Source organism: Diaporthe batatas, assembly GCF_019321695.1.
Source record: "Diaporthe batatas strain CRI 302-4 chromosome Unknown Contig00014, whole genome shotgun sequence".
NCBI classification, from domain to species: Eukaryota; Fungi; Ascomycota; class Sordariomycetes; order Diaporthales; family Diaporthaceae; genus Diaporthe; species Diaporthe batatas.
This window is the reverse complement of record NW_025408561.1, coordinates 1,413,433-1,438,164: the sequence shown is the minus strand read 5'-3', so window position 1 is coordinate 1,438,164 and position 24,732 is coordinate 1,413,433. Positions and strand designations below refer to the sequence as shown.

Genomic DNA, 24,732 nt, shown 5'->3' with positions numbered 1-24,732 from the left:
GCGTCATGACTGTTATTCGTGCACCCAAATGGTCTAGCATTTTTTGAAGGACTAGTACTGTAGAACAGCATAGTGGCAGCAGGCTCGGTCACTTACGTTAGGTCAGCCAGTCCCCACCTTACCGATCTGAGCCGTGCATGCTGCAGCCACGGCCGGCGGCAACAGATCGTCGCCCGCTTGGCTCGCCCACTCCCTCGGGATATGTCTCAGCCTCTGTCTGGTCTAAAGTTGCCCAAGACCCTCTTGACCGGGTGCAGTTACCAACCCGGGACTGCGCAATGAGCCCGTCAACGCTCCGACAGTTTCAAGGTTGTGCTTGCGGTCTGAAATGTCACTATAATCTCTTGATCCATCCCTGATCAAGCATTGAGTGGTTGTTAGCATTGGATGATAGAACTTGGCTTCGACTCAAAATTCTCGTAATGCTAGAGGGCATTCGTGGCCTCCGAGCAGCGCGAATTTTGAGCTTGTTCACCGGAATTGCATAATCTCTTGTAAAACGGAGCATCGTTTCTTTATCGCAAGTCCCGAACCGAATTGACATGACTGCCCAGGTGTGGTAGCTGGTCTGTTGCTCTCACTCTACAGGGTGGAGTTCGTACACCTGCTTGGAAACTTGAAGCAAGACAAACTCGTGGCAGAATTGAATAGGAAGCAGAGCAGTATCGTCAATGCCGGGCCTTACCCGGAGGTGTACAATGAGAATGAGCACACAGGTTTCCGGAAACGGGTCATTGTCCCCAACAATGTTTCCCGGCGTGGTTTGCTTTGTCTCACACAGTCAACCCTACTTGTGCATTAAGAATCCCTACATAGTCCTCCTTAATGAAATGCCATTCACCCGAGGATCGACTATAACCAAGCACGACTGCTGGTCTAATTTGTGAGCCATCGATATAAGGCGTCGGTACCATTCGCCGAGCCTGACCTGCCGCCCGCGGTCTAACATGGCCAACCGGCAGAGCCTCAGCGGCCGGTCGACATTTGTCCTCCAACAAACAATCGACTACTTCGACAACTACTGGAGGCACCTCGCAGAATGGCCAGGCGAGGCCCGCATCCCCATCTTCCAGCGACTGCGAATACCCTACTGGAGCCCCGCGAGGCCCGACCCTGCCCTCAATGCCCAAGGCCCCATAGGCCCGGTGGGTAGAGGCCGCAATGTGCCATTCGCACAGACCACTAGGTCGGACACGGGAGGCGACACCGACCAGGGCAGGATGAGGAGATTCTTCGAGGATATGGGCTATACCTTTATCAAGGTGCTCGGCGCGGGTTCTCAGGGCGTCGCCGCCCTGCTCGAGTTTACCGGCCAGAGGCTGGTCATCAAATGGAGCCAGGAGCTGCCTGCACTGGCCACCGAGATGTGGGCTGAGAAGAAGATGGTCGGGGCGAGGCATATAGTCCAGGTGAGTGAGCCCTGCGCAGCCCGGTCTAACTCCACGCGCCATCAAGTCTCTCGGGGTCACCTTTCGCCTCGGAGGCTGGACATCAGATATTGAGCTTGGGCTGATCCGGTGTTGTTGTCTTTTTCACAGCGCAAGTGGAGGCCCGGAATGATCAACACCGGCTGGGACAATGACAGTGCTATGATGGATGACATACTCACTCTGGAATACACGTTTGAGCAGGAGATGAGGCAAAGTCTGGGCCCTGGTATTCCGATAATGGTATTCAAACATTGTACCTCCCTTTACCGATTGGCCTCGATAACTGATTGTAAACGCTGCAGTACGGTATGGAGTTTATGAAACATGGCACCTTAAATGTAATCACTTTTACTTCTCTCATTCCTAGGACTGTCTCGTGATTCTGCTTTCGAAGCTGGGCACTTCTTGACCATGTTCAACAATCCCCAAGAAGACCATGCACAAAGGCTACCACACTGAAACCTCTGTACTTGTTATGATGATCGACAGGGCTTCGTCGATACACTGTACACAGCGTGCTGACAGCAGCGATGAGTAGGGCCTTCTCCGCAAGATATCTACACAGCAGGCATATCTGAAGGACTCAGAGATATGGCGGATATTCCTGTGTCTCTTCCGAGCCTGCGTTGCTCTGACCTACCCCGGGCGCTGGGCCCCGCCAGGCTTCGTCCCCGACAACAACAACGACGCCCCGACACAAGAGGAATTCGTCCCCGTGGGCATTCTCGGCACCCCCGTTCCCACAGGAAACGGCATCATCAACTTCGACATGAACGACCGGAACGTCATGATCGGCGACTTCAGCGCCGACCCAGCCCCGGGACACTCGCACGACCAGGTGCCCGTGGTGAAGCTGGGCGACCTGGGCGTCATCACGAGGTTCCTGCCGCATCACCGCAACAGCTTCTTCGCGCTGGTGGCGTGTAGGATCCGCGGGAACATGTGGTACCACACCCCAGAGCAGTTCAGTGAGACGTGGAAGAACGTCGACAGCATGGAGTCGCTTGCCGCCGACGAGGTGGCCGGGAAGTTCGGCTGGACCACGAACTTGTGGCAGGTTGGCCGTCTCATGACCATCATTGTAAGGTCATACCCGTCTTTCATCTTCCAGACTACGGATCCCATGCCATTTCCCACCTACTAATACGAGAGGTGATTATCAAAGATAACCAGAATGTTGCCCGACGTGCCCCCAACCTGCACGCAGAGGCCCATCACGGTGAATCCAGACGGGAGGACAAGGATGATCTGGACGTACGCAGGCCACCTGCTGGACCCGGAGTTTGACCACTACGACCCCCTGCTGCGCTCCACCGTCGCCTGGTGCATGGCGCACCGACCGTCAGACAGGCCCGACATACGCCTGCTCGAGGGCCTCCTCATGAGCGCCGTCGCCGCCGACCGCTCCGCCGCCGAGGCCCAGGGCCGCGTCTCCGTCGCGGACCTGTTGGGCGTGCCGGCTCCTGCTATGGGGGCGGCGTCCGCTGCTGTGGCTCAGAACCCCCCTCCGGCTCCGGCGGCTGCTGGGCCTTTTGGACTTGGTGGGTCTGGTGGGCTAGGCCGTGGTGGACGCGGTGGTGGACGCGGTGGGGGACGCGGGCAAGGCCGCGGTCGAGGCAGGGGTCGTGGACGTGGACGAGGTCGTGGGTGAGCCCTGGAGGTGGGCGTGATGCGCCACGATGAGGCGTACAAGTGGGCAAGAAGTGTACGAACAGGAATAATGAGACCATGCAAACAGAGAAACTTTGAACACCTGATTTGACAGGTCAAGCTTTTGAATTTTCCACACAAGGTGGCATTTTTTTCGATTCAAATGCATGGCCAGTCCTGGGCAAAACGGCATTGTGCGCTCTGGCAGAGCACTTCCTGTCTCCATTTCTTGCTTCCTTGAAGCAACCTACTGGAGAGACCAACCTGGTTTGGTGCTGTGAACGTGGATTACATACAGTGCCTTCAAGTTTGAGTGCACCTTGAGCCCTTGCAACCAATACCTTGTGTAATTCTACTCATAATGCAGAAGGCGCCTGTCTTCCATACGCAACAATGTTCCATCACGCACACATTTCTGCAGGAAGAGCAAGAGCTACACTATATAAACAGACATACATATCTCCAGAGCGCCATAAATGATGATATTTGCGACGTTCCTATGCCATACCACAACGTTACACGACCTCTTTCTTCTCAGCAGAAGAAAGGAGTACAGCACTACATGTCGACAACGATGCGAGGAAGAAAATTGAATTCAAGCAGGACCAAACTAGAGCAGAATGGGCTCAGCTGTCTTGCGCGTTCCTTGAAAGGGACTGAGAAATACACATACCTGTAAGGTATAGGCAAAGCGCATTATAGTATTCAGACGTGCGGCCACCGTACGATTCAACAATCCCAAGAGGGGGCAGGAGCATGATATCATAGCCCGCATAATAGAAGTCTAAGTTCATGTCAGTATTGCTTTTAAAGACAAATCGCTGGGGGAATGGATCCTTACCAAACGCACTCAACACTGTATATGAGAATGTGTTGCCTTTGACCATCGCCCATTGGGCAGTAATGATCAGCCCGAGACCAGCCAAGAGAAGCATGTCGGCAATAAACAAGCCTTCGTTGTCCACACCACGAGCTCCCATCATGGATAATGATAATGTCATCAAGGTTGTTGCAAACCCGGCGAATCCAAGAGGGCCCTTTTTGGAGAAGAGAAGATCATTTCAGTCATCATAATACAGCACCGGATATTTGGAGTTCATGCTTTGATCTTACCGGATTCGCAAGTTGATTTGCCATGTGATCGAATGGCTGATCGCACGTGCGAACCAAGCAGTGTTAATCTATAGCTGTTGAAGGTGTAAGGGAGGACCGAAAAGTTTCCAGCTTCCGGTCACATGTACTACTTTCACAAGGAACGACAGGAGCTGGCCAAACTAAAAGTCTTCACCGGTTCTCAAGTACTTGTAAGCGGAAGCTTCGGTGGCTGTAACGGCGACCCGGCGACTGACGTGGGCTCGGGGTGTGCTGGTGATTGTTGTGGGTGAGCCGGCGAATGCCATGGATTTGCTTCCCATTTTTGGAAAATAAAAGACAAGTTATTCTCATGACCCCCAGAAGCTTCGTCTTACTAAGTACAGAACGCGTCGCTAGCAGGGTTTTATCCGAGGGCTGTTTTTTATTATCCACTTCAGGAATAGGCCCAAAGGGTGCATATGATCTGCATCCGGCCCGCTGCTCATGCCATTGGATGAAGGGTCTGGGCTGGCTCATGACTGGGCAGACATGCTTATTAAACAATGCGGTCGATACAGACCTCAACTGGATTTAACAATGCTGTGCTTTTCGAGGAAGACCTCTCAGCAATCTGTATGAGGCAAAATGTTACAGTCCGAGTCGGGCCCGCCAGATTCCAAGGTGTCTTGTCCCAAAGACTCGGTCCCGAATACAAATATATAAGGACCGCACACTTCTTCTGACCTTCAAGCTACTGATTTACCCAAAAGCTACATTCCACCATCTTCTTGCTCCCACATCCTACCGTTTATCCTCACATTTCTTTCACTCCTCCTTGCTTCCCAGTAACGTAACATGTCTTCATCAGACGTTAAAACCAACGGTTGGACCGCTGTACCAGCCAGCGCCAAAGCCATTATTGATTCCGTGGGACAGATCGAGAATGGTTCCTCCTACACCGTCACGGATATCGAGTTTCCTTCCGACGCGCTTGTAAGCGAGGCCCAAGCCTTTGTCAAGGCGCGGCTCAGCCCAGAGGCCTACAACCACTCAATGCGTGTATACTACTGGGGCAAGTCTTCTCTATTATTAAAGCCGCCGCAATGGACAATTATTTACTAATTCATGGCTCAGGAACCGTCATAGCGAAACGTCTACTGCCCAAGCATGCCCAGGCGCTGTCGTCCTCGACATGGGCGTTAACGTGCCTTCTACACGACATTGGCACAGCAGAGGCCTACTTCACGTCGACCAGAATGTCGTTTGACATTTATGGAGGTATCAAAGCTAGAGAGGTACTGATGGTCCTGGGCAGCAGCACTGATCAGGCTGAAGCCGTGGCCGAGGCCATCATCCGGCATCAGGACATGGGCGTGGACGGCACTATAACATTCCTCGGCCAGCTGATCCAGCTGGCCACGCTGTACGACAATGTTGGAGAGTACGCTGGCATTGGCGATTTTTGCAGCTTGGTTGATGAGCCTACCCGCGGAAACATCAACATCACGTTCCCGCGTCATGGCTGGTGCTCGCGGTTTGCCTGCACGGTCCGAAAGGAGGTGGGGAATAAGCCGTGGTGTCACACTACGCATATCCCTCGGTTCGACGAGAAGATCGAGGCGAACACCCTGATGAAACCTTGGGAGTAAGAAAATCCAGATTGATGACTAAAGGTATCTCATAGATAGATAATTCCAATTCATTCCCCTAGTTCACTGTTGTGTAACCCGTCCGGGCGGCAGAGATATCTCCAGCTGCAAGCCATCGACTAGGATTGCCGACAATGAGCGCCGCACTAGGCCATATTCGGTAAATAAGTGAAATTATGTGGGCCTCTGGAGTGCGTGACACCAACACTACTAGTAGTGGTGGGGGGTTCCCTTGCAGAAGTACGTGGCGAGTACGGGATGAAGCTTTTGGGGACGGGCGGGATAGCCGGAGTACGCTCCAAGGTTTCCCAGGGAGTGGGTTGGAGCATCTCCTGCCGATATCTCAAGCCAATCGGCTGGTCCCATCATCAACTCCAGAAAATGCGTTCACTTCCCAGTCACCGGGCAGCTTGTGCCACTGAATTGTGACTGATATGAGAAGGATGAGTCAACTTCCATGACTCTATCCTTACCATCAAGGGCTCAGACGAGACCACGAAAACCGTCACTTAGAGCGCAGAAAGTCGTGCTGCGGAGACAGCTTCGTACAACTATACCGGCTTCAGGATGCCAAGGTGCTGGACCTGCAGGAAACGTCGTCTCAAGTGCGACGGAGCCGTCCCGCATTGCAAAAAATGCTGGGGCCATGGGGTAAAGTGCCTTGGGTACCAGAAACCTCTCACCTGGGTCCAGGGTGTGGCTCGGAGAGGACCTATGAAGAACCGAAGCTTTGGTGACTTGCCCTGCGAGTCACGGCCTGATGGGTCTCTAAAACAGAGCGCAGCGTTGACCGTGAGGACTTTGACCGAGCCGCAATTTCAAGATCTTAGCAATACCTCCAGATTCTTTGTGGACTATTGTGAGTTTACGTCCTGTCGTTCTTCAAGTACACACTCGCTGATATCTTTCCGGTCTCAAAACGAGTGTGCCCCACTCTTGTCTTTCATGATGGCCCAGACAACCATTACCGGAATGTCATTACTTGCGCCAGCTCGCCGGTGGTATCAAGTGCGATCGTGACAGTAGCGGTGTGCCACTATATTCAACGCATAACTGGCTGTCCAATGGCGGGGCTGCCACTGCCCAAGACAAGCCCAGATCTCAAGCTTCAACCACCATTCAACTTTTACTTGCGGTCCAAAGGTCAGTGCCTAAAGCTCATCTCCTCGGCACTGGCCAAAGGCCATGTCACGCTGGGAGACAAATCCATACTCATCGCAGTCGTGCTTCTCATAATTCTCGATGTTTTCGAGAATGGCTCTGGTACCTGGACTTTGCATCTGGAAGGGGCTAAAAGGCTGCTCGACGCCGGAATCATGGCTGGTAACTCTGAATGGGACAATTGTGCCAGGAACCTTCTACAAGAGGCTGCCATGTAAGCCACGTTGCATTGACGCCTACTCAAGGATTACATGCTCCGAGTTCGTTGCTAATCTAGAATAGGTTCCAAACATTCGGTTCTTCCCTTGGAAAACCGGGGGCACTAACCAGCGCGTCCACGCTCCCAGCTTCATGGGCAACAGGGACCTCGACCATTACGCCGGTTGGGTGCCCGGTCGAAATCTTGTCATCCGTCGAGGTCTTTGCATCTCAGCGGCGTTTTGAGTCAATTTTCTCCACACTAACGACAAATATCAAGATTCTCGAAGACACCCTACAGCTAATTCGTTCCTACGACACATCAGCTTGGGCTAAGCGCACGGAGGAAATGGATCGCGTGCTAAGATATGAGGATTTATTGCACCTCGGCAATATCTGGAAGCTTGCGGCTGATATGTATGCCTGCAGCGTCATATGCAGCTCTATAGAGAGCGCTACGACTGACTTCCATCCGCCTTCTGTCTATACAATCAGAGAAGAATACAAATTCTTTGAGCGAAAGGGTGATGGAATCATGAAGTGTTTGATTTGGCCCACGTTTGTCGTCGGCGCAGCAAGCGTGTCACATGAAGATCGGGCTTGGGCAGCAAGAACTCTGGACCGAATCTGGAATCTAGGCCACTGTGCAAACACTACGAACGCGACCCGGATTCTGGAGATCCTGTGGGGGAAACACGATCGGGCGCAGGCTGTATCTGACGATCACGCCTGCTGGAATTGGATCAGTGAGCTGTCGCAATTGCAAGGTTCGTGGTTGTTTGTTTAGTAACATTTCCCACAAGGAAGCAAAGTGTCGAATGACTGTCCATTATTGTATAATTGGAGGAGCCTGAACCAAGGATATACTAGCTGAAGTACGCCTTAGATAAGGCAGATGTAGGCCAAAGCATGTATACTCCTTGTTCCACCGTATGAAGGCGCCATGTATGTCCTCGGACGTATACGGAATAGAAGCGAAACCACAATAAGACAATATGCTCGTTTTTATCTCCTGCCCTGCGGGAACATGAGTCGATTCGTTCGTTCCCCCCCCTTCTCAGGCTCTATTGTCTGTTATTTCTAAGCCACACAACCCTCTGTCCTCCCTACAAATTTAGTAGTGAGATGCAGCCACGTCCACACAGCTCTCACGTTGATCTCCAAATAAAAGAGTATCTCGGGATATAGAGTTCCAAAAGAGATCTAAGTCATGGGTCAAGCAAGATAGGAGGTGAATAACAAGGTTTATTTAATGATATCAATAGAAAATGTATCAAACAGATGGTATTAGTCTCTGCCCAGCCCCCGCAGACATGGTATTAGTCCATTTGGAAAGCCAACCGCATTACCAGAAGAAACTCCGTTTCGAATTTGAATGACAATCATGCCCACTTCCCTTTCGTCATGGTCTTCTGTCCTGCGACAAAGCCTGGGAAGTTTTGTGTACCCAAAGTCTGGGACTTGAATTTCTTGACCATGAAGCTGAACAGTTTGAAGCCCTTTGCCTGGCCGACACCGCCACCCTTACCAATGGAAGCCATGAACAAGGGGTCAGTGCTGAAGACGTACTCCGTCAAGGCCTCGCCTTTTAGGTACGCCTGGATATTCTTCACAGCGTGAATCATCTGGTTTTCGGTATGTATACCCTGCGGGGTTTCGAGACTGCCAACGTCCCCGACCACGAAGATGTTGTTGCTGCCCTCGGCGCGGAGGTGTTTGGTCTGCTTCACGTGGCGGCGGTGGTCGAGCAGATCTGAGGGCACAAACTCCGAATTGGGCTGGAGCCCGTACGTCGGGATGAACACGTCCGCCTCGATCGTCTCTTCACCGCCCCGGCCCACCGACAGGCTAATCGTCTTGGGACCGGACTCGGGCCCCTCCACCTTGGTCACCTTCGCATTGAGCTTGACCTGGGCGCCAAGCTTCTCGAGTGTCTTCTTCGCGGTCTGCCGGACGTCCTTGCGCAGGCCTTCGTCCAGAGGCAGGTCTGACGACGCGATGAGCGTCACTTTCTTCTGGCCCGTCTTCGCGTACGCCTCGGCCAGCTCCCCTGCGAGCTCGACGCCCGTGATCCCGGCTCCGGCGACGACGACCGACTTTGCCGACTTGATGCGCTGCTGCCAGTCGTGCAGCACGTCCTTTGTCTCTTCGGTGGTGTTCACCGTCTTAAACGGCATATCTTGCTTGGCGCTGGAGCCGGTGGCAATGACCAGAGTGTGGTACTGGAGTTTTCTGACTGCTCCATCATTCGTTTGTACCGTCACCGAGTTGGAGGATGGCTCCAGATCCTGCGCCTTGCCCAGAACGAATTCGAACTTTTCGGCCGCGTATTTCTTGAAGGCTGGCGCAATCGGTAGCATGAGCTGTTCTTCTTCGAGGCCACCTGGGAGAATGCCGCGTACTGAGGCGAAGGCCCAGTACATGTGCGTGTTTGGAGAAACGAGTATGACCTTGAGGTCGGGGACAACTGAGGTATGGGCAAGGAGGTAGTGAGCTATAGGGATGCCCGCGACGGAGGCACCCAGGATGACAACGGTCTTCGCCATCGCGCTGGTGGTGTAGTGTGCTGGGCTTGGAGGATGATGATTGACTATATTGATGATTTTGGGATGATATCGAGAGTAGATTGACGTAGAAGAGTGCTACTCAACCTTTCGAATTGTTGGAGGGCTTACTGCTGTGGATACTTCCAACGGAAAAGACGAAGACAACCAGGACAGAGCCCAGCATATATTACGAATTACTGTGAGGCCCGATGGGATGACGGAAGTCCGCCATTTGTCTGGAAATAGACCAAGGCTTACCTATCGCAGACCTGCCGGACGGATATCAAAGCATGTTCGAGACCCATCTCCGATGTGTCGCTGCTTTTGGGCAGAAGACATTACTCATCTCGGACATGGGATGAATGAAGACTGCGAGAGCTAAGTATACCTAGGTAGTTATCCAAACCGTGTTCTTGAAAAGAGGCTGGATTCAAGTTGCCGCGCGGGAGACATTGTACTATGTACACAGTAAGCGCAGTTACCTGGCTCGTCGCTAGGTCGAGAACATCAAGGCAATGCCAAGCGAAGGGATGGGCAGGGCGAGCCGAAGGATTTCCTAAGTGGCAGGGCGTGGCGATGACCATTTACCCAGAAGGGTTAGTTACCTACTTAGGTAGTCCTGACGCCACAGATATTCAATGCCGGCCTGTTCAAGCAGGCCACTGGTGAAGGTTGGTTCTTTTGAATTCTATCTTGAATAGTGATAGTATATTTACAAGTCATGACCGGAAGCCTGCAGATCTGGCATTTTAACACCTTCCAAAGTTCAGCGCATTACAATCATTGTAAAGACAGGTCGTCACTAGCATCGTTTCATTGGATTTGTCCGCCTCTCTACACCCCCAAGAAGAGTGTCGCAACGACCAGAAGGACCAAGGCGGTCATGCTCTTGGATTCTTGGACGACGGCCCCGTTCGTGGTGGTGCCAGGCCTAGTACCGTTGGACCCTGTGTTGCTACCAGAACCGGTACCAGCACCAGTGCCGTTGCCGCCGCGACTACCACTTCCTGAGGCACCGTTCGAGCCAGAGTTCGAGCCAGAGCTTTCACCGCCACCGGAGCTGGATCCAGAGCCTGAACCGCCAGAGGACGACGAGTTGGAATTGGCGGCAGGACCAGCGTTGGTGACGTTGTAGAAATTGCCAGCAACAACTTTGTTCTGCAGGCCGGCAGCGGTGAGCACTTCCTGTGCCTTGAAGCCCTGGCGGTTCTGGGCTGCGGACTTGAGGCTGTCGAGGGCAGTCTGTTGGACGCCAGTGGTATCGACGAGAATCTGGGTGTACCGGTGAGATAATGGTACCCTTGCCGGTGGGTTGGGCTGCAGGTAAGTCGCAAAGGCTGTCGTCTGGCCGGTCTGCAGCGCAAACGCATTCGCGTTCCCTGCGCTCGTGTTGAGAGCGGTTGCTGCCGTCGCGGGAGTGAGATCAGTCTGCATCCAGTGGAGAAGGGTGTTGGTCTGTGGCGGGTTGTTGGTCGGGATATCGAGATCAATCATCAGCACGGCGTACGAGGTGCCGTTGAGCCGCTGCGTCGTCGCCAGCTTGGGCTCACTTGCGGTCCCTTTGCATTTGGTTCAATATTGACCTTTCTCTGCGAGAGTGGGCTGTTGTGACGACAAACTTACCATCCCTGGCTACTACAGAGCCACTTTGCGCCTGTACTCCATTATATGTGACGATCAGTTCTGTGGTCGAGGCCGGCTCAAATCCTGAAGGCGTCGCAGCGGAAGCCAGGCTGGCCGCAGCCAGTGCGGTGAGAGACTTGCAAAGCATGTCGGGAGGAGAATGAGAGAAGACTGATAATTAGGTGACCGCAAGTGCACAGCGCTTGGTGATCTGTGTGGAGTAGAGGTTATCTCTCAGAAGCTGACGTTATGTGCGAACATCGTAGAAGAGATGCCCATCCCGCTCTTCATACTTAATAAAAGACGAGCGCGCTTTTTCGACAGCTTGGCGATCTACAAGGGATCAAATCGGGATGAAACACCGCTTGGACCAGAATAGTTCACGCTATGTAGCAGAGGCATGACGGGCATCTCAGATCAAACTGCTGGACTGACTGACCACGTACTCATTGGTCGATGGGTTTCATCTTTCTGCCGAGACAGGCATGCCACTCGGTTCCGGAGGCGATTCAGGTTGGATGGCCACGCAAGCACCTCTTGGGGCATGTTTTGGATCGCGAGCAGACAGCCGAACCCGCCATGAATTTGTAATGCACCGGCCTCAAGGGTTCAACGCCCCTCTTATTAGAGAATCAATAACTTTTGATCATTTCTCACCCAGGGCCTTCTCCTTGTCGGTGAGGAAAAGCCAATTTGATTTCCCGCTGGGGAAACCGCTGGGGTTACATATGAAACACGCGTCCTCTCATGTGGCGATCTAGAGAATTGTGCCATCTTCGAGGCGTCCAAGATCAATGAGGCTGCTGATAACATGCATCAGTCTGCGGTGCATCGTGCAATGAGAATGTGAGCAAAACCTTCGGGCAAGGGTGTGAAGCCAAGACGAGCGTTCATGGACGGAAGGGTTGACTTTAGACTCGTGGTCTAATAAGTTTGAGGTATGGAATACTGGTGGGCCGTGGCTGCCAAGCAAGTGGGCCCAACGCCCGATAAGATAAGGAGCTTTTTGGGATCATCGCGCATGGGAGAGCTTCTCGATCGCCATTCTCTACAACTATCGCCGAATTGTACCCTTAACCACTGTCAAAACGTTCTGCTCTCCATCCGAAGCCTACAACGATCCCCAACCAACAGAAATCCCCAAATAACCCAGAAGCAGCCAGAATGGCGACACCACAACCTCCCTCGGCGCAAACGTCGCCTCCAAATTCCCCCCAGCCACCGACAGACAACGCAGCAGCGCCCAAGACGCAGACACCCCCATGGATGCACAATGCCGCAATAGGGGTCGCGATCCTCGGACCCGTAGCCCTATTCATGCCCCCGCGGCGGATGGGCCTGCAGGCGATGGTCCTGTCGGGCGGCACCTTCTGGGCGACCAACGTGCTCGCGTACGACTGGACGGGCGAGTCGATGACGCAACGATTTGACCGGCGGTGGCAGACCATGTTCTCGAGCGGCTTGCCTGAGAAGGCGAAGCGGAACTCAGAGCTCATGCGGATGGAGAGGGAGAGGAGGGAGGCACTCCTGCCCGAGGCGGAGCGCAAGGCGCTGCAGGAGGCGAGGGAAAAGAAGGAGATGGCGTCCCGCAGCATCTTCTCCAAGATTTGGATGGGAAGTGAAAAAGAAGACTGGAGGGCCGAGAGGGCCAGGAAGGAGAAGGAGACACTCGAGAACGGGGAGGGCTATGGCACACTCATCATGGATCAGGTCAAGGAGGTCTTCAGCGGCTCCAAGAAGAGTGAGGCGGAGGGTGGAAAGGAAGAGAAGCCCGAGGACGGCAGAAACAAAACATAAGGCAGGGGATTTTGCGATGCTCGGATTGATCGGTTGAGACACATCCAGCACCACCGCATAAGATCATCGAGGGCACGAGCAACTTGTACCAAATTGTAAATAATCACTCCAATCTCCGGCATAGCGAATCTGAATTATTTGGCAACTCTTATGCGCATGGGGATCCAGGGAGCTTGGATGTGGGCGTGGAAGCGGGGCTATTTATTGTGTATTTCCATGTTCTCTGCAAGCACTTGAGTACAGCGACCACATCTCCACGCGGGATCGTATCGAAAGGATGTCTTCCAGTCAGCGGGAGCTGAGGAAGTGCACGACGCCGTATTATGGGCTGCATGCGCCGGTCCATCGCTGAATGCCTCACCATTTCCCAGTGTGGTAGACTTCCCAAGATGGCCGGAGGGCCAATTTACCCACATCATTTGCACGTCTCGTCAGAGACTTGTTGGATTTAGTTGGCTCCGGCCCAGCGATCTCTGCGCGACGGAACGCTTGCCGCTGAAATTTACTGTCTTTTCCCCTTGCGACTTTTGTGCGGTTGCCAACGGGCTTGCTTCGAGCACCTGGGCACTTTCTCAGGTCGAGATTACGGGGTTCTGGCGGCTGCGACAATTTCTAGTTGCGCGATCCACGCCGCTCGAAGGGGTGGCCTGCTCTGCATCGAAGACGCGTGGACTCCGCCCCCTTGCGCTCGTTCTTTCTGACCTCACGCCGCTCGGCCTTGGCGTCGTAAGTGACGATGAACTTATTCAGGAGGTCCTGCACCTTCTGCGCGTTCTCGTCAGAGCCCTCCTTGACACCCAGCTTCTTCTGAATCCTTAATCTCTCTCGGTCGATCAGGTTCAAACGCCGCCTGACCACGCGGTTCTTTCCAGAGGGTGGCGCAGTGTATCCTGGCTGCAAGAGGGCACCGCCGTCCTCCATGTCCTCATCTTCGGACTGAGCTTGCAGTTCCTTGCGTTCGGCCGGCGCTTGCTTGGCATCAATCATGGAAACGTCCTCACCATCGGCCGGCTCGTGGCCTTCTGTGGGATTGGCTCCCTCGTTTTCAGTCTGGCCCATCTGCACTGGTTGTTGAGCTTGAAGTTTATCGCGTTTTCTCTTGTCCCTACGCTCCACACCAGCTTCCACGTCGAGACGAGACGCAGTGGGAGAGGGATGCACAGCGTTTTCCATCAGCTCCCTGAGCGCCTCTTTTCGGAGACGCTTTTCCTTCTTGCGCCGCTTCTTCTCTTCCTGGGACAGGGGCGAATTACTGGCAGTCTTCTCATCTTCGTGTTGGAGGAGAGAGACGCCTCCCTCCTGCTCATTGGGATCCTTTGGATGGCAGGAGAAGTCAGTACGCGTCAGTAGAGCATCACAGTGAGTTCATCCACTTGGATTGGAACTCCTGCCACTCCTCAATTGAGAGTGCGGACGGAGAGCCAGCGCAGTCTCTTGCGCCAGTTCAGGGCTTTTGAGGCCAACCTTTGAACTCTCGTCATCACTGTCATGGCGCTTGACATTGAGTCGTTTGTGTTTCTTGTGCCTGCCCTCGTTCTTGGAGACCTTGTCTTCGGAGACTTTCTTCTTGGTCGCCCCAGGCAGGGGCCGTTCTTTGCCCATGGCCTTATCGGAGACGTTGCAGACCAGGTAGAACAGCCCAGCCAGATTCCATAACAACTGAGCTGGGGAACAATTGCGACGTCACTCAGGCCACTCCAAAGAAAGCCTGAAAGCTCTCTGATGGTGCCCGCCAAGGATGGGAACGTGCGGAGTGGCCCCCAGTTTGCTAGGGAGTAGGGAGGCTGAAATCTCTCGGTTGTTGGTATTGCAGGGGTAGTAAGGGAAAGCAAGGACCCCTGTCGGGGTACTGAGTACCGTACGCCGTCGCGTCTCCAGGCTTGGACGCGCCTTAATTGAAATCCAACCCACCAACTTGCACGCACCTTGGACAGACCAACACGGCCCCTCTTCGCGCCCATCAATCCCACCACAAAATGCCTGCTGCACGGGTTGAAGAGGTCGGCGAGTCCTCGTCGTCAGCGGCAAAGAAAGTCTTGACAGCAAACACAAACGGCAACCCCAACTATGAGCTGCCATGGTGCGCAACCCCCCACCCGCCTCACGCTGCCCTCACGCTGCCCTGACGCTGCGTGCCCAAAATGCCTGGCTGACCTGAAAGCACAGGGTTGAGAAATACCGCCCCATCTTCCTCGACGACATCGTCGGAAACGTAGAGACCATCGAGCGCCTCAAGATCATAGCCAAAGATGGCAACATGCCGCACGTCATCATCAGTGGCATGCCGGGTATCGGAAAGACGACCAGCGTGCTCTGCCTCGCGCGCCAGCTGCTGGGCGACTCCTACAAGGAGGCGGTTCTGGAACTCAACGCCTCGGACGAGCGAGGCATCGACGTGGTGCGCAACCGGATCAAGGGCTTCGCGCAGAAGAAGGTCACGCTGCCGGCCGGCCGCCACAAGATTGTCATCCTGGACGAGGCCGACAGCATGACGTCCGGCGCCCAGCAGGCGCTGAGGCGGACCATGGAGATCTACTCCAACACGACCCGATTTGCCTTTGCGTGCAACCAGTCCAACAAGATCATCGAGCCACTGCAGTCGCGGTGTGCCATCCTGCGCTACGCGCGGCTGACGGACGGCCAGGTGGTGAAGCGCCTGATGCAGATCATCGAGGCCGAGAAGGTCGAGTACAACGACGACGGCCTGGCGGCACTGGTCTTCAGCGCCGAGGGTGATATGCGGCAGGCCATCAACAACCTGCAGTCTACCTGGGCCGGTTTCGGCATGGTCTCGGGCGACAACGTCTTCAAGGTGGTGGATTCGCCGCACCCTATCAAGGTGCAGGCGATGCTCAAGGCCTGCTTCGAGGGCAACGTCGACTCGGCGCTGGACACGCTGAGGGAGCTCTGGGACCTGGGGTACTCGAGCCATGATATTATCAGCACCATGTTCAAGGTCACCAAGACCATCCCGACGCTCAGCGAGCACGCGAAGCTCGAGTTCATCAAGGAGATCGGCACAACGCACATGAAGATCCTGGAGGGGGTCCAAACACTGCTGCAGCTGAGCGGCTGCGTCGTCCGGCTGTGCAAGCTGAACATGGACCCCAAGAAGTTCGAGGTCCCCAAGAAATCAAAATGATGAAACCATCAACATCTCTGATGGGCAGTTTTGTTTGCATGGCACGGCGTTGGCTTGGCTCTGGCTCTGGATTCAGGGAGGTCGGTCGATAGGGACCGAGATACAAAAAGAAAATGGTTGATGAGCTTGGGGCACATCTGATAATGTACATGAAGGCTTTGTACAAGGCGTCTATAATGAGACACATCATGAATCCTTTTCCCTTCCAAACGTCAACGGCCGGTCCTCACTCATCGTCGTCGTCCCCGTACTCCTCCTCAAACTTCTGCCACATGGCCCTGTCCCTTGCTATCCGCCGCTGCATCCTCACATGGGCCTCATACTGCCGTATCCTGCTGTCAGCTTCGACCATGGATCCAAACGCCATGCCCGACATTTGAATGTACCTGGCGAGGGGGAAAGGTCAATTGGCCAGCCTCCAAAAGGTGAGTGCCCCGTGCCCAGCCGGCCATCCACTCACACTTTGAACTGAATCGTAAGACTCCGGTACAGGGGCGATGTGAGATACCCGATCCCGCCGAGTATGCCCGCGAAAGCACCCCACTTGACGGCGCCGTAGACAGCTCCCCGCGTCGCCTCCTTTGCGGCGTCGATCGCCTCCTCATCCTTCATTGCTCCGTGGGACCGCATTTTGGGCACATGGCCTGGGGCCCGGGCCGAAGAAAAGAGAACGGCAGACGTTGGTCCTTTGGTGTGTAAGATTGAGCCAATGAGAGGGACAGTCGATTGTTTGGCGGAATTGGTCGCGTGAGTTATCTGAATGAAGTGCCGGGGCGGCGAGGGTGAGGAGTGAGCTTGGGAGAGCTTAGACGCAGAAACTCTCAGGTGCGTCATACGAGTGTTCGGGGAAAGTGGGGCCGTTAGGCCGTCCCCCGGTCGCCGGCCGAGTCGGACCAGACGAAGCCTACTCGGGGGGTGGCCGCGGACATCCCGTGTGTAATTGTAGTAGCCACACAACTACGTTCCGAGAATACATATGGAAAAAGATACGTACATTACTGGGTAGCCTACAGCTTGGCACCGTTTACCCAGTCCCGTAATAGCTTGTTTTATTTACTAGCCATTTTATAAGACGGTGTCTAAGTATTCTAGATGGAGACCAGGTATTAACAATTGCCTTCGTAGTCTCCTGTACAAACTCTATAGTTATGTAGCGGATTACCAAATAAAGCTTGATACAGATTTGGTGATCTGCCTATCAAAATTCGAATTTCCTGTGCTCTAAATGCTGCTGCTAGCCTTACATGTATGCTCACCGCGATGCTTCAATATAGAACTTCCCTGAAGCTCGGGGCCTGTTAGTTCAAATCTCTAAGCTTGAGAAGCTGTGCCAGGTATATATGGGCATTTTGTATTTGATTTGCCCGACCGTCCTCGTGGCTGCCCGCCTGGCCGCCCGCTTGGTTGTCGTCCACAAACAGGAGTGGACTTCTGAGGGAGTCCCATTGCGCCGCTCGGGTCAATGTTAAAATGTACGGGTGTTCGTGACAGGCTGATCAGCGTAGTGGCCGCCTTCACGTCCTCCTTGACCGCAGTCGCACTCTAACCAAGGGCGCTCAGCGTGCCCTTGGTGCTCGGCACCTCGCCCTCCTTGCCGGGAACCTTGCTCGTGGCCATGCGGATGGCCACGGCCAGGGCCTTGAAGGCGGACTCGGCCCTGTGGTGGTCGTTCTCGCCGCGCAGGCAGTCGACGTGGAGGGTGACGCGGGCGCCCTGGGCGAAGCTCTGCAGGCAGTGGGGGATCATCTCGCAGCTGAGGTCGCCGATCTTCTCGCGCCTCAGGCCGAGGTCCACGACGCTGTAGGGCCTGTTGGAGAGGTCCACGACGGCGCGGCTGAGCGCCTCGTCGAGCGGCGCGTATGCGTAGCCGAAGCGGGCGAGCCCCGCCATCGAGGTCAGCGCCGTGGCGAAGGCGCTGCCGAGCGCAATGCAGACGTCTTCTGCCGTGTGGTGGTCGTCGACTGTGTGGAGGGAGGCAGACGTCAGCCCCTGTCAATTGGCCCGCGCTGGCAGGTGCAGTGACTCACTGTGCAGGTCGCCCTTGCAGAGGATGGCCAGGCTCCAGCCGGCGTGCTTGGCCAGGGCGTGCAGCATGTGGTCCAAGAAGCCTATCCCCGTGTGGATGCTTATCGTCTGCGACTTGCTGGACTGCGAGGCGTGCCCGTTCTCGCCATCCTTGATGAGCCTCGAGTCTGTTTCTGGTGGGAATGCGCCGCCGTCGAGGTTCAGGGCCAGTTGGATGCTCGTCTCGTTGGTGTCGCGCGCGAGCGCCGTCCACCGTGGGGTTGGGGCTGGGGCAGTCATTGCTGTCGGCTATCGCAGAGTGGCTTCCTTGGACGTGCAGAAAGAGAAAACCTTGAACTCGTCTAGGAGGAAATAAAAGTGCATGCGTAGTGTTTCTGGCGCCCAACGAAAAATCACTTGCTCTGACGTATCCTTGCCAATCCGTGGCGGGCGATAGGCGGGCGGCGCCAGGTCAATCTGCAGGGTCTCCCCGCTAAAGATCGGCCGCGTCCCACTGACATGGGATATAGTAGGGTACGACTTAGGTACTTAGTACCTAAGATACCTAGGAAAGCAAGATGAGAAAACAAGGATGGAACATCTCATACCAAATCTCGAACAAACACCCAGGTCAGGTACAAAAACAATCTGTTATTATGTGGCCTGTACAAAGCCACTATATGATACAGCCGACCACAATACATATCATATCCTTCAAACGCCGTGCTAGATTGGTATCTCCCAGCATCCAAAATGCAGAAACATTTGCTCCCGTAGGTACTCGTACACATTGCATTACACGACAAATATTTGCACATTTCCAAGCGTCAACAACTATCTTTGAGGCGGCGCAGGGAATGATATCTGGATCTGCTGCGTCTCCACCGGGCTGCCGCTGTCCCTCGTCCCCTTCTTCCCCCACCCGGCAGAGCCCTTGCGTGAGCCCTTGGCCGGGGATGATTTGGGAGGCGGGCCAGACGGCGGTGGCGGCGGGAACCAGGGCGTGTCTGCCGTCTCGCGGGGGCTGGGCCAGCCGTGCTTCTGCCTCATCAACGGCGAAGCGGACGACGGCGTCACCAAGCCCGGGTACCCGCTGCCCTGGCTGCTCATGGTGGTGTTGCTTGCCTTGGGCCTTATCCTGTTGCCGCCACCGGATGACTGTGGCGACGTGGTCGACGCGACGCTTGCCCGCGTGGAAGGTGCGTATGGCATGGTCCTCAGCGGCAGCGTCGATGGTATGGGCTGTGCCGAGGTGATGAGCGTGGCGAAGGCGTCGTTCCGTGGCGACTGGCGGGCTGGCGGCGGTGCGACGAGGGTAGTGTCGATGCTAAGGGGTGCTTTTCCCGAGACGCCCTTCTTTTCTGGAGCCGACACCGAGTATTGCCCCTCGGGCTTCTCCGGGGTCATTGCTGGGGGCCCGAAGCTGTGGAAGGATGGTGGCGGGCCCTGGGGACTCCAAGAAGGCTCGTATGCCGGCCGCTGCCTGGTCTCGATGAAGTACCGCCCGTCGGGAGCATCACTGGGAGGATCGACTCCTGATATCTGTGACTGGGTCACTGCATCCAGTGAGCCGTAGGGTTGGTTTTCTTCCACCGGGGTCAGGTCGTCCTTGAAGAATTTTGGAGACATGGGCGAGGACAAGATCTTGCGACAGTGGAACGAGAACGAAGAGTTCCGTTTGTGTGGCTTTTTTGACCTTCCCCAGCGGGGCTCTATCCCAAGGTTTGCACGGTTCTTGCGCTTGCGGATGCGAATAAAGATGATGGCCGCAATGACAAGAAGCAGAACAGCCGCCCCGACTGCTATGCCTGCGATGGCTGCTGTGCCGAGCTGTACGGAATCGGCGGGCTCCTCTTGCGTGGATGGGTCGACGATCTCGATAACCTTGCGGGAAAAGACCGAGTCGCTGAGACCAAGTTCGGTTGTGGTATTGGGCTTCTGGAGACAACCAGCTTGTAAGGCGATCAGGGCTATAACGCGTGAGTACTTGGCTATTATCAACACATTGCTGTCTGGCTTACCATTTGCAATATAGCGGGTTTCACCACTAGAACCGACGCAATTAAGGCATGCGTTATAATATTCCCCAGTCACAGAGCCATCGTTGCAGTAACCGAACTGTGATCCTGTTGTGCTCAGATCCCCGTCCTCGAGCCCGGACCTGAGGGCACCACAGGCCGTGGATGTCGCGCATGGGTTGGATCCAGAGCCAGTGCCATTTGGGAAACCATACACGCAATAATCAAAGCTATAACGGAGATTATCTGTGAAGGGGCCCGTGTCAGGTACAAGCCATTTTGCTTTTTCTTTGTCCCATGATAGAAGACTCACACATGAACCAGTATTGGTCGCTCTCTGAACCCTGTTCAAAGGTACTGTTTTGAAGACAGGTCATGCACTGCTTCCATTTGGAGCCCTTGTCCGTACTGTTCAGAGCCACATCCTCGCATACGATATCCGTTGACTCGGTATTAGATGAGTTCGGATCAGAGCTGTCCAGTGTCGACGAGTCTAGGCATGCGGAGGAGCAAGGGGAATTTGGTGTTACTTGAAGGGCGATAACATTGAAAGAAAAAAAGAGAGCGAGTAGTGTGTATAAAGAGCGGACTGCCATGATGAATACTTGAATGGACCTTGTGCTTCACTGGAACTATATCGATGGCGTTCCAGTCGGTCTCGAGTGAAAACGGCGTGTGTGGTCTTGGTAGAAATGAATGTCAAAGCAGTATCCTCAGCCAGGAGGATCCTGTCGATATTGGCGATTAAATGAATTAGGTATAGTAAACTGAAGCGGGAAGGACAAAAGACAATAGAAAAACCGAGATTACTTGGTGGTATGCATGACAAGAACAGACAAGAACAGCTACAAAGCAACAAATGCATTCCGGGGAAACGAGCATGATATCGACGTCGTACAGCCCCCTTGTACGCCGCCATCTGAGATGAATAGGAAAGGCGGCCTAATGTCGGCAGAGGTCACTATCACACGATACCCAGCGGCTGGCGAGCCAACCTGAGCGGTGATCCCTCTGGGCTCGGCCAGTGGGAGAGTTTTTCGCGATGCAGACCGACAGTAGTGGCTGTCGTTGGACCCCAGACCCCCAAATCCGCAAAGACCAACAGCTCGGGACTCATCACCCATCGGACGAGTGCCTGGCCCTGGATCGGGCCAAGATGCGTGCCGTGTGGGTAGAGCTGGGTGGACCAGGCAGGTCTGGCAGAGGTGCACATGGGCGGCGTGTGTGTTGATTGGCCTGGCCACCCGCCGGCGGTTAAGCAATGTAGCCCTGGGTGCATCCATCAGCATTTTGGGGCGGACCCCACAGATGGTCTTCGCTCGACCGACCAGAGCTGTATTGGGTCTTGACAGCCCCGTCACATTCCCTTTTGAGAGGCCTGACTGTGATGATTCGTCTACTGGCATCCAGTCATGTCAACGTGATTCCACAGTTTCGGTCAGCCATGGGGAGGGTTCTCATGAAGAAGGTTGAGATGACGCGAAATGCGGCCACCGAGGCACTTGTCTGAGGCAATGCTGGTGCCCTGTCGGTGCCTATGTGAGTCAACGACTCCCAGAAATCATCTGGAAAATACCACGCCGCCCAAGGAAAAGATTTGTCGCTGCGGATAGCTCGCGACCTCGCCAGGCAGGTCTGATTGGAATCAATGACTGTGATGGGTGACGGTGAGGGTGCCGAGCTAGCCTTCAGCCCTCGGACCAGACCGTTCTGTTGGCCCGTCGCTCGTCCACCCCGGCGCTTAGAGATTATCTAGGTGTGTACATGGGGACCCCTGGGCATCCGCAGCTGTCAGTCAGCCGAATCAGGAAGCGTGGCTGCCAGGTCTGCCAGGCTGCGAGGCAGGGGGCACTTGCTGTTTACTGTGGCAGTGTGGGACGTGCCCCGAACTGCCCGACTGTAACGCCGGGAGAGGATCTGCAGCAGGGCCAGGACCAGACTGGCAGACCGGCAGACTCGATCGGATCGTTTTGCTGAAGTTCTCAACGTCACTTTATCCACAAGAGCAACCCGTGCCGAACCCCACCTCATCTTCAAGATGGCACAGCTCTTTTCTGGGGAACACCCTGCCTCTCATATTTGAATGGGCTTTCTTCTGGCTGATCCCTTCCTGGTGCTGCTGCGGGCGGCAGGAAAACGATTCGACACAGGAGCAACGACACGCTGCTTCATCGACGTCATGCGTTCCGCGAGGCTGACTGGGAGAGATCTATGCGTATTTCTAATAATCACGATGTGTTTCTAGGTAGCATGTGGTTCACGGGTATTTCAAGCACGTTCCGTCCAAAGCCCCCAACCCAAAGATTAAGCTCCCGGCTCGGCCAATTCTGCTGTTTTCCGAATACGCCACCGCTCATTATGCCCCGATCCATGCCGGTGAAGGCGATCAGTACCATGTCCCTGTCCCCGAAACCTGAACGCCACTCATCACTGTCATTACATCTTTACCAGGTTCATTAGGGCAGCATGACGCTTCCCTCGCCCTTTGACACAATAGTGGAAATCTCTTGCAAATGCCCAACAACGCCAATCCCAATGCCAACGCCCATGCGAATGCGAGTATCGTATCCAAGATGCCAACACTGCGGACCAAGCCGGACAGACTGGCAGCCAGGCCGATCAGTTGACGAGCACGTTGGTGCCAGTCACCGTAAAATTGGCAGTGTACATGCATCGTGCCCCGGCCTCGACATCGCAGTTGGCGTGAAACACCATCAGCCCGCCGCCCTCGATGCTCGTTGCGCCCCCGGGCGACGTCAGGCCAAAATTACTCGTCTCCACCAGCGACGGTGATCTCGTCCTCTTGTATGGGCCCTCCACCGACTTGGAGAGCACGTACTTGACATCGTACCTCGGGTCGGTGTAGCACCAGCTCGAGTAGAAGAGCGCATACGAGCCTTCCTCCGTCTTGATCAGGTTCGGTGCCTCGACCAGGGGCCCATCAGCGGCAGTCCGGTCCAGGATCTGGGTCGCCGAGCCGATGAGCGTGATGCCGTCCGGGCCGACCTCCTGGAGCATGATGGGCGTGGGCACAATCGGCTTCACGCCGTTGTTGCAATTACCCCCGCTCCCGATCGAATTACCGTCGATCTTGTACACGACGAACCGCCGGCCTGTCTCTTCGTCGTAAAATCCGGAAGGGTCAATCGACCCGCCCTGTTCGAGGTCACAAACCCATGGCTCGTCCTTGGCTGTCCACGGCCCTTCGACGTCTGCCGCGGTGGCCGCTCCGATGCAGTGGTGTGTGCTATTAAGCAGCTGCGCCGCGTAGTACATGACGTACGTCCCATCGGCCAACTGGCGAACGTCTGGGGCCCAGACGTTGTTGTTGTCCTGCCACGCGCCCGCCGAAGGCAAGAGGTCTGAGTCAATATAAGTCCATGGGCCTTCAGGGTCTGTTGCCTTTGCCCACTGGACGTTCCTCTGGCTCCCGCCGATCGGCCTTGTTGCGAAGGCATACCAGCCGTCCCCGCCTTGGATAATTGCTGGGTCTGGGAAGTCCCGGGCTATTGAAGGCTCTTTGGGCTCCAAGACATCCCACATGAAGAATAGTCCGGCCGCGGCCGTGGGTGCGGCAGATGCTTGTTCAGCCAAGAGGGTGGATAGGCTGACAAGGGCGGCGCCCAAGGATGCTTTTGATAAAGAGATCATGATTGCCCCAAGAAAGAAAATTGGGAAAGGGATTGGGATCGATTAGGGGCTCTCATATGCGAACGAATGTCTAATTAGGTAGGAATGAGAGGTCGCCGAGGGCGAGTATCTATCAAGTCGAGAGAGACTGTTGCGTTAAAATGAGTCCTCGACGACAGGGCTCTTGAAGACGACGCTCGGCCCTGATCTGGGATTGTGTGTGCGTGTGTGTGTGTGGACGTATGTTGGCTTTTCAGAGGTGAGGACGTGACTGTCTGTCTCATATGCAAGAACGACCTTCAGAAAGAGACATGCGATACTTGCACGACATCTCGCGGGGGGTGGGCAGTTGCTGCCCATGGTTTTATATTACTGCCCAGGTGCCCAGCTTGGGGGCACGGACAGACAGGAGGAGCCTTCGGCGAGCGACCGTAGTCCCTTCTCAGCATACCCTGCCATCTCGAGGCCTTTGCCCACGGCCACTACGTGCATGCTGGAACTTCTCCCCGTTGGCGAGTCTGGCTGTTCATCCCGACTTGGGCTGTCTGAGGCGTCCGTACTTGCGACAGGTGGGGGCATAAAGGTCCCAAGGATGTGAGCTCCTAGTGTCGGACGCGAACAGGACCTGGGCATATGCGATCCCTTGAACCACAGCCCGTGCCCAGGCCCCCATGGACCAGGCTGGCCCTGCCTGCTCTTAAAAAGCCGGACCGATCTGACGACTGACGGGTAACAAGGAGCTGTGCTCTCCCCTGCTCTCACTCGCGGGTGACTTGCTCGGGTGGGCACCTCGCCGCCCGGCCCGCCCAC

General features: G+C 55.0%; 12 protein-coding genes across 12 annotated transcripts; 5 read left to right on the top strand and 7 right to left on the bottom strand.

Annotated features, from left to right (window-relative positions):
• Positions 1-947: 947 nt before the first annotated feature.
• KVR01_010967 (uncharacterized protein) lies at positions 948-3,081 on the top strand (the record flags this gene model as incomplete). Its single annotated transcript, XM_044790058.1, has 4 exons — positions 948-1,409; positions 1,539-1,670; positions 1,969-2,511; positions 2,596-3,081. The coding sequence occupies 4 exons, from the start codon at positions 948-950 to the stop codon at positions 3,079-3,081; spliced, it is 1,623 nt and encodes a 540-aa protein (XP_044640114.1).
• A 1,658-nt stretch (positions 3,082-4,739) lies between these two features.
• KVR01_010913 (uncharacterized protein) lies at positions 4,740-5,803 on the top strand (the record flags this gene model as incomplete). Its single annotated transcript, XM_044788890.1, has 2 exons — positions 4,740-5,226; positions 5,289-5,803. The coding sequence occupies exons 1-2, from the start codon at positions 5,010-5,012 to the stop codon at positions 5,801-5,803; spliced, it is 732 nt and encodes a 243-aa protein (XP_044640060.1). The 5' UTR covers positions 4,740-5,009.
• Positions 5,804-6,867: 1,064 nt separating this feature from the next.
• KVR01_010882 (uncharacterized protein) lies at positions 6,868-7,949 on the top strand (the record flags this gene model as incomplete). Its single annotated transcript, XM_044783150.1, has 2 exons — positions 6,868-7,178; positions 7,247-7,949. 2 exons carry the CDS (start codon positions 6,868-6,870, stop codon positions 7,947-7,949), a joined length of 1,014 nt encoding a protein of 337 aa, XP_044640029.1.
• Positions 7,950-8,544: 595 nt separating this feature from the next.
• On the bottom strand, positions 8,545-9,585 carry KVR01_011133 (uncharacterized protein; the record flags this gene model as incomplete). The annotated part of the gene is made up of 1 exon (XM_044790398.1): positions 8,545-9,585. The coding sequence occupies one exon, from the start codon at positions 9,583-9,585 to the stop codon at positions 8,545-8,547; it is 1,041 nt and encodes a 346-aa protein (XP_044640280.1).
• A 762-nt stretch (positions 9,586-10,347) lies between these two features.
• KVR01_010872 (uncharacterized protein) lies at positions 10,348-11,691 on the bottom strand. Its single transcript, XM_044785270.1, has 2 exons — positions 11,332-11,691; positions 10,348-11,267 (listed from the first exon to the last, which is right to left on the bottom strand). The coding sequence occupies exons 1-2, from the start codon at positions 11,477-11,479 to the stop codon at positions 10,543-10,545; spliced, it is 873 nt and encodes a 290-aa protein (XP_044640019.1). The 5' UTR covers positions 11,480-11,691; the 3' UTR covers positions 10,348-10,542.
• A 510-nt stretch (positions 11,692-12,201) lies between these two features.
• KVR01_010942 (uncharacterized protein) lies at positions 12,202-14,897 on the bottom strand. Its single transcript, XM_044784689.1, has 2 exons — positions 14,593-14,897; positions 12,202-14,442 (listed from the first exon to the last, which is right to left on the bottom strand). Exons 1-2 carry the CDS (start codon positions 14,728-14,730, stop codon positions 13,741-13,743), a joined length of 840 nt encoding a protein of 279 aa, XP_044640089.1. The 5' UTR covers positions 14,731-14,897; the 3' UTR covers positions 12,202-13,740.
• On the top strand, positions 12,496-13,128 carry KVR01_010969 (uncharacterized protein; the record flags this gene model as incomplete). The annotated part of the gene is made up of 1 exon (XM_044794749.1): positions 12,496-13,128. The coding sequence occupies one exon, from the start codon at positions 12,496-12,498 to the stop codon at positions 13,126-13,128; it is 633 nt and encodes a 210-aa protein (XP_044640116.1).
• Positions 14,898-15,019: 122 nt separating the features above from the next.
• KVR01_010750 (replication factor C subunit 4) lies at positions 15,020-17,239 on the top strand. Its single transcript, XM_044787283.1, has 2 exons — positions 15,020-15,208; positions 15,295-17,239. The coding sequence occupies exons 1-2, from the start codon at positions 15,105-15,107 to the stop codon at positions 16,268-16,270; spliced, it is 1,080 nt and encodes a 359-aa protein (XP_044639897.1). The 5' UTR covers positions 15,020-15,104; the 3' UTR covers positions 16,271-17,239.
• On the bottom strand, positions 16,497-16,900 carry KVR01_010786 (uncharacterized protein; the record flags this gene model as incomplete). The annotated part of the gene is made up of 2 exons (XM_044783967.1): positions 16,497-16,656; positions 16,731-16,900. 2 exons carry the CDS (start codon positions 16,898-16,900, stop codon positions 16,497-16,499), a joined length of 330 nt encoding a protein of 109 aa, XP_044639933.1.
• Positions 17,240-17,317: 78 nt separating the features above from the next.
• KVR01_010863 (imidazoleglycerol-phosphate dehydratase HIS3) lies at positions 17,318-18,675 on the bottom strand. Its single transcript, XM_044787291.1, has 2 exons — positions 18,298-18,675; positions 17,318-18,231 (listed from the first exon to the last, which is right to left on the bottom strand). The coding sequence occupies exons 1-2, from the start codon at positions 18,572-18,574 to the stop codon at positions 17,813-17,815; spliced, it is 696 nt and encodes a 231-aa protein (XP_044640010.1). The 5' UTR covers positions 18,575-18,675; the 3' UTR covers positions 17,318-17,812.
• A 231-nt stretch (positions 18,676-18,906) lies between these two features.
• KVR01_010775 (uncharacterized protein) lies at positions 18,907-21,376 on the bottom strand. Its single transcript, XM_044791859.1, has 3 exons — positions 20,606-21,376; positions 20,296-20,538; positions 18,907-20,244 (listed from the first exon to the last, which is right to left on the bottom strand). The coding sequence occupies exons 1-3, from the start codon at positions 20,886-20,888 to the stop codon at positions 19,109-19,111; spliced, it is 1,662 nt and encodes a 553-aa protein (XP_044639922.1). The 5' UTR covers positions 20,889-21,376; the 3' UTR covers positions 18,907-19,108.
• A 921-nt stretch (positions 21,377-22,297) lies between these two features.
• Positions 22,298-24,070, bottom strand: KVR01_010785 (uncharacterized protein). The gene has a single exon (XM_044787335.1). It carries the CDS (start codon positions 23,941-23,943, stop codon positions 22,912-22,914), a length of 1,032 nt encoding a protein of 343 aa, XP_044639932.1. The 5' UTR covers positions 23,944-24,070; the 3' UTR covers positions 22,298-22,911.
• Positions 24,071-24,732: the final 662 nt, after the last annotated feature.